Consider the following 12,055-nt stretch of genomic DNA (forward strand, 5'->3'; position numbering starts at 1 on the left):
CCACAGAGCCATCCCCAGCGCCCGGGCCATCTTTGCTCCAATGGAGCCCTGGCTGCGGGAGGGGAAGAGAGAGACAGAGAGGAAGGCGCGGCGGAGGGGTGGAGAAGCAAATGGGCGCTTCTCCTATGTGCCCTGGCCGGGAATCGAACCCGGGTCCTCCGCAGGCTAGGCCGACGCTCTACCGCTGAGCCAACCGGCTAGGGCTGTGTGTTCTTACTTTTAACCTTAATTAAAAATTGCAATATCTGACAGACATGAAAAATTTTTATGAAATATGAAAAGTAGGTTAAAATTTTGTTGCCAACATTGATCTTGAATAAAACTGCTTTCTAAAAATAGCTTAAGTGTTACTACTCTTGTTGGAAAGCCTTTTGAATTGGAGTCTTAGGACATAGGTTTTATTTTTACATCAGTGAAGATTTATTTTCTCAGCATTTGCACAGCACCAAAAACTATTTGAAAATTATTATTTCTGTAATCTTAATCTCATTGCAAGTGAATGAAACGAAAATCTATTTTTTAGATGATTTGATTATAATATGTAAAAGTATTGCTTTCCTTTTGTTTTTAGAGTCAATTTATTTGCTGTGTATTTCATAGGAAACATCCCTGAGTAAAAATTACTTATATTTAACCTGCATTCAATTTATCTTTTTTAAATAAAATCCTCTATGAATGTAACAATTACAATTATTCAATAGATTTTGACTCATTTAGTATTTAAAATTATAGGCCAACAGTGAAACACTGACCTTCAGGACCAGCAAACCTCACCATTTATTACTGCTTCTTTAACACCCACAAAGGCTCTTCCCTCTTTCCTCTCCAGTTACTGCTGCTAGTCAGCCTGTGCAAGTGGCAGGTATCACATCACTCAAGTGAAAATGCCAGTGCCATCAGCCTCCTGAGCATTGTTGTAACTATTAACTTTGTGTTACTTTTCTTTCTTTTTTACTTTTTAATTGAATTTATTGGGGTGACACTGGTTAATTGTGTTAATTTTCACTTTCATTTCTGGCTTGTCCTGTGAGGATTTCTCATTTTGTGTTTCCTCTATGACTGTGAGCTACTTAAGAATAGAGACTACTTATGCTTATCTTCATATCTCTGATGCTAAATACAATGCCTGGAATATAATACACCCTCCACGGATGTTTATTGTAAAGGAATGAATAGCTAGGAATCTATATAGCTACGGGTATTTAAAGAAGCTTAAATCTGTAAGAATATCCCATTATCAGATTTACATTTTCTAGGTTTTTATTTCCCTCTTTTCTTCAACATTTGGAAATATTTCTTCTTGAGAAAGAGTGTGTACCAAGGAGAAATGCTGTGGCAAGATGCCATGGAGGCAGGTCTACTATCCTAGGCTCCTGAAGTGACTTGTTTGGCTTTGTTGTTTACAAAGCCAAAGATAATTATTCATAATATGTCAGCCTAGATTCAAGATAGTTGGGAATGCGTGGGGCTTATTCCAAGATTAAAGCCATTTTGATGCCTGTTACAAAAGCTAGTATGGAGGTGGTGTTGCTAGGGAGAGAAATGGAAACAACACAGGTGGCAAACAAAACAGCTTGAGGTCTTCCATGCCCTTAACGGTCTTCTTCACCCATTCACTCACACTTCCTGGTAACAAAGATGAAAGTGGTGCAATTGTTCTTCTGCAATGGTGCACTCTCAATAGTTGATCAGTTCTGGCTAAATGATGATTTGTATTTTTACTGTACCATTTTACCCAGGAGATGAAGACCTTTTGCATTCAATAATAGGGCCTAAGATTAACTGCAACCAACACAACGTGTTTAGTGTGCTGAACACCCCTGTGGGGAAAAACTACTGAACACTGCTAATATATTCGTGACCAACACTGGTAAGTATACAAGCCTGGCATGCATTGACAAGGAGACTGTGCAAAATTGCAACAGCAGTATTCAGACTCTAGAGCTGGAATGATTTGTTTTTGGACTGCTGGTGATAACAGCTGAATGAAGCTAACCTACAAAAACAAAATTAAAGCCAAGAAATTTATAATGTCAAGGCCGCATTCATCGAGTAAACATTAATATTTCTAGCTTACACTGTGATGTTTATATTCTAAGCCAAACAAACGTGATTCTATCGCGAGAAGGAAGAATTAGAAAAGAAATAGGACGTGATTATCGCAGAGCGTCACAGGTTCTTTTTATTTACCTTTCGTTGTACAACTTACAGGCATTACACGTTAAAAAAAAACGCACTGAAGATATCAGGGGACATTTCCTTCTGTCACTTTACCTCACCTGGCATCGCAGCCATCCAGACCAGCGCTCAACTTCGCTGTCAGCCTCTGGCGAATGTGCAGTAAACAGTACCGAATCCACGCAAGAACACGGGGTGAGGCGGTTCGCCAGGCTCTCTCACCACCATGCATTTGTGGATGTGGGTTTTTACTTTTCCAGCTTTTCCACCTCTGTTCGGCACTCAAACCAAGAAAAGAGAATAAGAAAACAAGATTAGAAGAGAAAACGGGCAACATCCCTGGCCACCGGGCGCGCACGCGCACCAGACCATATACTGCGCCCACGGGGCGGGGCCAAGGCGCGGGTATGGAGCTCCGCCTCTTTCCTCTCAACCCAACCCCTCGGCGCAGGGGAGTGATTGACTCCCGCCAGCCCCTCCACGTCAATCAACCCTTCTCGCACTCTCTGCACCTTGTTATTAATCTCAATACCGATATCGCGCGAGTGCCTCTGCCCCGGCCCTCGGGGGTGTGAACGTGTGTGAGCGAGAGTGAAGGCACCGAAAGCTGGCGTTTCTGTGTAGCAGCCTCGGCCCCGGCAGCAGCAAGCGCAGCAGCAACCCCCGCAGCGGCGGCAGCCCCAGCGCCAGGAGGCCAAGGCCAAGGCCAGGCTTTGCGCGGCTCTGGTAGTAGTAGCGCGGCTCCGGCGGCCGCGGGGGCGCAGCTTCCTCCGGCGGGGGCCTTCTCGTCGGCGGCCGCGGGACCTCTCCTGCGCGCCCAGGGTCACCGGCAGCGAAGCCCGGCAGCGCGGCCCTCGCCCCCTTCCCCGCCCCCGTCCGTCTCCTCCTCGCTCCCTTCAGCCGCCCTCCTCACCGCTGCCTCTGCCGTTCCTCCGGCGGCCCGGCCCGGCCCGCCCGCCCCGCGTCCCCTCCGGCCGGTGCCTCATCCCCCCGGCGGGCTGCCTGCATGTCTTTGCTGCCCTCAGCCCCACCGCCACCGCCACCACCACCTCCGCCGCCGCCGCAGCACCAGCACCAGCCGCCCCGCCGCCGCCGCCGTCGCCGCCGCCCGGAGCCCGGCGCGCTGAATGCAGGTGAGGTGGGGGCGCCGGCCCTCCGGGACCCCAGGCCCCCCGCGAGCCCGGGGCGGGCCCTGCCGGCCGCGGCCGCTTCCCTGCGGGCCGGGTGGGAGCGAGGCCCGCCCGCGGGGGTTTGTGTTTGCGTCTGCGGCCGCGGCTCCGGAGGGGAAGCATCTGTGGGGGCCTGGTGCGCGCGCGCGTGTTTGTGTGTGTGTGTGTTTCCCCTGCCGCGGGGAAATGGCTGCTGTTGCTCCTCCTGGGCCCGAGGAGGAGAATGGGGGAGAGTGTTTTTGCGCCTCCGAGTAGGATCGAGAGTGTGGGGAAGCGGAGTGCGTCCCCGGGGAAATGAGGTGGGAGACGGAGTACTGTGTGTGGGTTGCGAGTTGGGACTTCGACGGGCGGGGAGGCGGCCCCGGGAGCCCCAGCGAGAGTGTGTGGTTCGCGTGTGGGGCTGACTCGTGGCTCTGTCAGAGGTTCCGGGTGTGCGTGTGCGGCGTGGGGGGTCCGCGCTGAGGGCCCGGGACTCCGGGGATCCGGGCGTCCGGGACCCTCGAGCGGCGTGCCCCTCCCCCTTCGTGGCCGAGGCTCGGGAGCCCCGCAGGTGAGCGCTGCTGGGCGGGAGCCGGGCCGGAGAGGGGGAGCGTGGGTTCCGCTCCCGCACGGCCGCCGGGCCCGGAGAGCTGCGGGGCCGGGCCGCGCCTCAGGTCTCGAGGCCGCGGCAGGAAGCGCGGCCTAACTGCCTCGGCGCCCGCCGCTCGCCGGCCTCCCGCCGGCCTCCGGGACGCCTCCCGGGGCGCGCGGGCCCGGGCGCTCACTCGGGCCTGGGCAGGTGAGGGGCGGAGGCGGGACGTACCGATGACTGTCGCCTCCGCCGCCTCGGCCGCGAAGCGAAGGCAGATTTTGGCGTCGGAACTGTTCCCGGCGCCAGCGGTGGGACCCGAGGGAAAGTGAATCAAAGCCGTACATCTGGCGAGTACGCGGTGCCCACCGCCCTTCTTTTCATTCTTAAGGCCGTGCGGCGGCACTAAGTACCTCTGTTCATTTTTCGTTAAATATTCTTTATGGTTGGTAATAGGTAAGCACATTTTTTTTAAAATGAAATTTTTCTTGGAGTGGCGGGAGAAGAAACGGAAGCCGGCCTGCCTGCCCTGTGGTGGTGGCGAGCTTGGATCGATTTTGTGCTTTTGAAATTGTTTTATCCTGCCTCCTAGGGGGAGAGGCGTGTACGCGCCGAGCCCAGGAGGCTGAGGGAGAGGAGCTGACTGGAGCTGTCATCCTCCTCGACTCCGCCGACTGGTCAGCGAGGCCATTCAGATGGGGTGGCGTTCTGGCAGGTTCAGCTGAGCCATTTGTACACATTGGAAGCGCAGTACTACCTTTTAGGAGACACCACCTTGTTGCCTCTGGTCATCCTAATCGAGATAGTTGTGCACAAATACACTTTCCCTCACCGCCTCCAAATTCTAGATCAAGCAGCCTCTGAGTGTACTGAAAAGCTATTTTGCGAGGAGTCTAAGCAAAATGAAACTAAAGAGAAATCTGCCAATAGGTGTACAGTGCAGTTCAGAATTAAATATAAATGGCATATGGATAATTGTTTGCTGATTTATCTACTCCACCCTTTTTCCATTAGTATCTAGTTAGCTCATCTAGCTAAAACCCTCTGGAGAGTCAAGTCCTGATACAGATGAGATCCTTGCAGGCCATGCTCTGTATAATGGCCAGTGATTGGTACTTTCTGAATTGGTCTCACAAAAAAATGTTCCATGCTGTTCACTGGGAAGTGGGGGTCCTAATGGGAATGGATGGAGAGCTGTTTTCTGTGACCACTACTGGAAAACAACACACACACTGTAGTTTAGTGGAACAAGGATTTGCTCTACAGACCTTAGAACTCTGCCTGTGCCATTTCTCTTAGCTATTTGACCTTAGGCTTAATGTATGTAAGCTTCTGTTTTCTCATCTGCAAGGAGATAATACATTTATTATAAGGTTGTCGGAGGATAGAATGAGAAAACATGTTTAGTACATAGTAAATGCTTAGTTAAATATTAGTTTCTCCTCCTGTAGTCCTGACTGGACATTGAAAAACATAAGTACAAATACTCATTTAATTGCTGAAAGCAATATTATGTAACTAAATCGCAATAGAACATTTCAGTCCTTTGATATACATAAAGTATATTTAAACCTTTTTAAAACATATTTTAGAATTCCTTTTTTCTAGAAATAAGAATGTCATTTAAATGCTTAGTGTACTAGTTTATAGAGACTATATAGTCATACTTCATATTTTTTGATATTTTCAAATGGGCCATCTCAGTTTCATTACTCTTTTTATGAGTTCTTTTTATGTAGCTCTGGGGTGGGAGTGGGGGGGAACTAAGCTATACATAACAAATACTTGTTCCAGTACAATTAAGCGTTAAAAAGGATTACAGAACTAGATTTTATCTATATAGGTCCACAAAGTAAAAGTGCTACAGAAATAGCTATGTAATGTCTTAATGTTGACTGATCCTGGTAAACAAAATCTCTTGGAATCTTTTCCTGAATGAAAGCAAAAATCCTCTATCAATTTTCAGTAGTTTTCCATTTTTATTACTCTGTGTGTAGTAGTAAATGTGATGTCCATTTAATTTTAATAGTATTGTGGAAAAAATAATGTCATGGAGTTTAAGACAAAGGCAACAGCAGTTAAATAAATAATTTTTCTTTCTTTTCCCTCTTTTTTTTTTATGTGAAAGCAGGGTGAAGAGAATATGGGAGAAGGTTCATTTAAGTTTGTAATGTCTTATTTTCTAATGCCAAGTTTCCCAGTTAGGCTTTATATCATTATTTATATCAGCAATGATGAGCTTTAAAAATAAACCTGGTAAAGCACTAAAATTTCAACAAATTTGTGAAGGACTTTTTGTGAAGGATAATAGGGACAACTTTATTAGAATGCAAAATATGGTTTTGTTAAAGTGAGTGTATTATGGGTATGTGTATATTTAAAACAAACAATTCACTACCTTATATTTAAAGGAAGAATTCTTTAAAAATTATAAATGGTAATTTTTAATATTTTAAGAACAAAATAGAATTTTGCTGTTAACGAGGTATTTGGTAGTTTTCATTAAATATTATGAATTGTATTTTAAAACAATTTATACTTTTTTTAAAATTTTATTTACTGATTTTTAGATAGAGGGCAGAGAGAGGAGGGTGGAGTAGTGGGAAGCATGAACTCGTAATAGTTGCTTCCTTCTATGTGCCTTGACTGGGCAAGCCCAGGGTTTCGAACCGGTGACCTCAGCATTCCAGTTTGACACTTTACCCACTGCGCCACCACAGGTCAGGCCAATTTATACTTTTTTTTAATTTGGGATAGTTTAGTAAAAATTTCTTTGTAATATGAAAATAGATAATGTTGAAGTATATATTAAGATATGTGGATAGTGACATTAACAGTGGAACTTATGCTATCATTCAAATCAAAGGAATTACATTATATAAAAATCAAAGTGGCAAATTGTTTAGATTTTGAAAATGCAGTGTTACTTAAATGGTCTTTTAAACAATTTTTCCAAAATATTCCTCATAAATATCTTTAATTAGAGGAAATTGTATACTTAGGAATTTGTGCATGTATTACTGTGGGTAATGCTAATTAGGATAATAAATAAACCCCAGAATTTAAGTGGTTTAACACATACAAGTTTATATTTTGCTCACATGACAGTCTAGTGCAGGTGCTCATAGTTAGCAGGCTTGTAGCTTTTCTCCTTGTGGTAATTGAGGGTCCCAGACTCCTTATATCTTATAGCTCCACCGTTTCCTCAGAGCCTCAGATCCCTACTTGTTACCCACAGACCATTTCTCAAGAATCCCTAGACGTAACAGGGACAAACATCTTCCCACATTCATTGGTGAGAATTTGTCACAGTTGCATTTGAATGCAAGAGGGATGGGAATTTAGTCTCTGGAAAGGGGACAGCTTGGGGCTTTTCATGATATTTTAGATGGTAGCATTGTTTATGAAACTATGTCTAAAAATGAATTATAATACTTAAAAATTGCTTTCCATCTTCAAAGAGTAAATTGGGGGAGGGGAAAAAGAAGGGAAGAAGTAGAGCCACAGAAGGAGGAAGAGGAAACGGCGTTTTTTCTATGAGGAGTTTGAATGACAAGTGATTTTCAGCTATTTAAAAATACAAATAACTAGCCTGATCTGTGGTGGCACAGTGGATAAAGCGTCGACCTGGAAATAAATGCTGAGGTCGCCGGTTCGAAACCCTGGGCTTGCCTGATAAAGGCACATATGGGAGTTGATGCTTCCAGCTCCTCCCCCCTGTCTCTCTCTCTCCTCTCTCTCTCTCTTTCCCTCTCTCTCCTCTCTAAAATGAATAAATAAAATAAAATAAAAACAAACCCAAAACAAAAACTTAAAAAAAAAATACAAATAACTGAGAGAACATTACAATTGTATTTAATAACCTTTAGTGGGTCTCTTCTTTACTATCCAGTTATTGATTGCCATTGTGGTGGTATACTGTATTCTGGCTGTTTGAGTTGTTCCTCTTTGTACTTTGAAATCAGTTGACTTTGAATTTTAGTTTCTGGGGTATAGTTTCATGGGAAACACATTTGTGAATTTTCTTTCTGATGAGATAGAACATTATAATTATTATTATAATATCATTTAGACTAATCCAAAACTTCGTGGATTAGTCTGCGGGCCGCACAAAATTGTTCGGCGGGCCGTGAGTTTGAGACCCCTGATTTAGGTGGACCTTCCTATGTTTGTTTGCTGTTGCTGTTTTTGTAATTCAGAAGTCATTGTAATTAAGATATGTGAGCCTTAACCCAGAAAAATTACAGAATCATCAAGTAAATAAGAGGCTTAATTATTAACTTGTGCTTGTGTTTCATGATGAAAATACTACAACTTACAGAAAAATTTCCCTCCACTGATTTGAAAGAAGGGAGAGAGGAAGGGAGAAGGAAGAGAGAGAGAGAGAAAAGCATAAACTCACTGTTCCCCTTAGTTGCTCCATTTTTAGTGGTGCACTCATTGATTGCTTCTATGTGCCCTGACCAGAGATCCAACTTGCAACGCCAGGACGACACTTTATTCACTGAACCACCCAGCTAGGGTCCAGCTTTTTTTTAACTGTAGTAACATTGAGCCTCTAATACATTAAATGCATTTAATTTCTGGATGACTTTAATTTTAATTGAATTACAACTATTCTTTCACTGCCTAGGATTCTTGTAAAGTGAAACCTCAGCTCTATGTCTCACCTGTACTGATTTTTATTCTGAAAAGTTTGGTTAGTTATCTGGAGAATTTTATATATATTTCCCCAAAGGAAGATTTTTGAGTAGTCTGGTTAACTTCTTCATGGTAAATATTTCTGTGTATTTTGGGAATTAAAAACCTTATTCAGCCTGACCTGTGGTGGCACAGTGAATAAAGCATCAACCTTGAATGCTATGCTTGCCTTGTTAAGGCACATAAGAGAAACAGCTACAGTTGATGCTTCCTGCGCCTTTCTCCCCCATTCCTTTTTCTCTCTCTTTCCTCTCTCTAAAATGAATAAATAAAATCTTAAAAAAACAAGCCTTATTCAAGGGCCCATTCTATACTCATTATTGTACTCAATTCTAAAGAGAAGTACGAAAGAAGTAGAAGAACGCTTGTGAAGCTTACAGCTTGTGAATAAGGGAGATAAAACTATTTCAAAACAAGTGCAAGTCATTATAGGATAAGCTGTTTACAGACATTCTCAGAGGGAGTAACAAAATGGAATGATGGGTAGGTCAGAGATTACATAAAGAAAAAGTTTTTTGGTAAGAGCTTTTTTGAGATATAATTGACTTTCCATAGAAGTAGTGTAGTCCATTTAAAGCAGCGGTCCCCAACCTTTTTTGGGTCACGGACCGGTTTAATGTCAGAAAATATTTTCACAGACCTGCCTTTAGGGTGGGACGGATAAATGTATCACGTGACCGAGACAAGTGTCAAGAGTGAGTCTTAGACGGATGTAACAGAGGGAATCTGGTCATTTTTTAAAAATAAAACATCATTCAGACTTAAATATAAATAAAACGGAAGTAATGTAAGTTATTTATTCTTTCTCTGCCCACTGCTACCAAATGGCCCGGGGATTGGGGACCACTGATTTAAAGTATATATCGATAACTCAGTAGTGATTAGTATATTTATATTTGTGCAGCCATCACCACAATTTTAGAACATTTTAATCACCTGGAATATAAATCCTGTATTTAAGCGTTACCTTTCATTCTCCTACATCCTTACTTCTAGGCAATCACTGATTTATTTTCTGAGTATGTATTTACCTCTTCTTAAAATAATATGTACTCTTTTATCATGGGTTTCTTTTATTTACTCTGTTTTCAAGGTTCATTCGTGTTATATACTTGATTCTTTTTATGGTTGTATTATATGCTATTGTGTGGATATACCACATTTTATCAGCTGATGGACATTTGAGTTGTTTCTACTTTTGACTATTGTAAATAATTCTCATATGAACATTCATGTGTAAGTTTTTGAGTGTATAGTTTTCAGTTCTCTGGGAGATAGCAGCTGGATCATATGGTGCCTTGATGCTTAAACTCTTGACAAACTTCCAGACTGTTTTCCAAAGCAGTCTCACCATTTCACATCACCAACAGTGTGTATAAGGGCTCCAGTTTCTTGACATCCTTGCCAACATTTGTTATCTATCTTTTTGATCATAGTTCTCCTACCTGTGTTAAGTAGTATCTCATTGTGATTTTGATTTGCATTTCCCTAATGATGCTGAGTGTCTTTTCATTTCCTTAGTGGCCATATGTGTATCTTTTTTTGAGAGATGAGTATTCAGATCTTTTGACCACTATAAAATTATTATTTTAAATATTATTATTGAGTTTTAAGAGTACTTTGTATATTAATAGGTACAAGTCCCTTTCACACATGATTTTTCTTTCCATTCAGTGAGTTGTCTTTTCGCTTTCCTGATAATGTCTTTTGAAGAACAAAGGTTTTTAATTTTAGGAAGTCTAATTTATTTTATCTTGTGTTGTTTGTGCTTTTGGTATCATATTTAAGAAACTATTTACTAATCTGAGGTCACAATGATTTACCCTTCTGTTTTGTCCTAAATGTTTTATAGTTTTAGCTCTGATATTTATATCTTTGATCTATTTTCAATTAATTTCTATATGAGGCTTCATGTAGGGAGTCTAACATTATTCTTTTGCATGTGGATATCCCAGTAATATTTGTTAAAAAGACTATTCTTTTTCTATAGGATTGTTTGGCTATTTGAGGACTTGTATTTCCATATGAATTTTAGAATTAGCTTGTCAATTTCTGCAAAGAAGTCAGCTGGGATTTTGATAGGAATTGTGTTAATGCTAGCTCATTTTGTGGAGCATGGCCATCTTAAGAGTAAGTCTTCCTAGTCATAAACATGGGATCTTTTCATTTATTTAGATCTTCATTTCAACAACATTTTGTAGTTTTCAGAGTGTGTTCTACAATTTTGTTGCTTTAATTCCTAAATATTTTATTGTTTTTGGTGCTATTGTAAATGGAATTGTTTTCTTATTTTTTCTTTTTATTTTTTTTAGAGAGAGAGGGGCAGACAGGGAAGCAAGAAAGATGAGAAGCATCAACTCAGAGTTGGAGCTCCTTTAGTTGTTCATTGATTGCTTTCTTTTTTTTTTTTAATAATTTTATTTTTTAATGGGGTGACATCAATAAATCAAGATACATATATTCAAAGATAACAAGTCCAGGTTATCTTGTCATTCAATTATGTTGCATACCCACCACCCAAAGTCAGATTGTCCTCTGTCACCTTCTATCTTGTTTTCTTTGTGCCCCTCCCCACCCCCTATCCCTCTCCCATTCCCCCCTCCCCCCCGTAACCACCACACTCTTATCAATGTCTCTTAGTTTCACTATTATGTCCCACCTACGTATGGAATAATACAGTTCCTGATTTTTTCTGATTTACTTATTTCGCTTCGTATCATGTTATCAAGATCCCACCATTTTGCTGTAAATGTTCCGATGTCATCATTTCTTATGGCTGAGTAGTATTCCATAGTGTATATGTGCCACATCTTCTTTATCCAGTCATCTATTGATGGGCTTTTTGGTTGTTTCCATATCCTGGCCACTGTGAACAATGCTGCAGTAAACATGGGGCTGCATGTGTCTTTACGTATCAATGTTTCTGAGTTTTGGGGATATATACCCAGTAGAGGAATTGCTGGGTCATAAGGTAGTTCTATTTTCAGTTTTTTGAGGAACCACCATACTTTCTTCCATAATGGTTGTACTACTTTACATTCCCACCAACAGTGTATGAGGGTTCCTTTTTCTCCACAGCCTCTCCAACATTTGCTATTACCTGACTTGCTAATAACAGCTAATGGAACAGGTGTGAGGTGGTATCTCATTGCTGTTTTGATTTGCATTTCTCTAATAGCTAAAGAAGATGAGCATCTTTTCATATATCTGTTGGCCATTTGTATTTCTTCCTGGGAGAAGTGTCTATTCATATCCTCTTCCCATTTTTTTATTGGATTGTTTGTTTGTTTGTTGTTGAGTTTTATGAGTTCTTTGTATATTTTGGATATTAGGCCCTTATCTGAGCTGTTGTTTGAAAATATCATTTCCCATTTAGTTGGCTTTCGGTTTATTTTGTTATCAGTTTCTCTTGCTGAGCAAAAACTTCTTAGTCTGATGT

The 12,055-nt window shown here is 41.9% G+C and overlaps 2 protein-coding genes across 4 annotated transcripts in view; one reads left to right on the forward strand and one right to left on the reverse strand.

The window, feature by feature from the left end:
• The window catches only part of LOC136306625 (uncharacterized), a 31,533-nt gene extending 28,063 nt beyond the window's left edge, over positions 1-3,470 (reverse strand). Inside the window, exons 1-2 of the mRNA XM_066233080.1 lie at positions 3,228-3,470; positions 2,280-2,449 (exon numbers count right to left, since the gene is read on the reverse strand). Of these exons, the coding sequence (XP_066089177.1) occupies positions 2,280-2,449; positions 3,228-3,470 (413 nt within the window). The remainder of the gene's footprint in view (positions 1-2,279; positions 2,450-3,227) is intronic.
• CNOT6L (CCR4-NOT transcription complex subunit 6 like) overlaps positions 2,813-12,055 on the forward strand; it is a 128,454-nt gene continuing 119,211 nt past the window's right edge. The window contains exon 1 of one of the 3 annotated variants that reach the window (XM_066233380.1): positions 2,813-3,311. Coding sequence is in view for 1 of the 3 variants with exons in the window: in XM_066233378.1 (XP_066089475.1) it covers positions 3,642-3,646 (5 nt within the window). In the remaining 2 variants the exon portion in view is untranslated. Of the gene's footprint in view, positions 3,312-3,513; positions 3,647-3,785; positions 3,898-12,055 lie in introns of those variants that run through there. The other 2 variants (XM_066233378.1, XM_066233379.1) reach the window with 2 other exon arrangements.

The sequence above is a fragment of the Saccopteryx bilineata genome, chromosome 5 (assembly GCF_036850765.1).
Source record: "Saccopteryx bilineata isolate mSacBil1 chromosome 5, mSacBil1_pri_phased_curated, whole genome shotgun sequence".
Lineage (NCBI taxonomy): Eukaryota > Metazoa > Chordata > Mammalia > Chiroptera > Emballonuridae > Saccopteryx > Saccopteryx bilineata.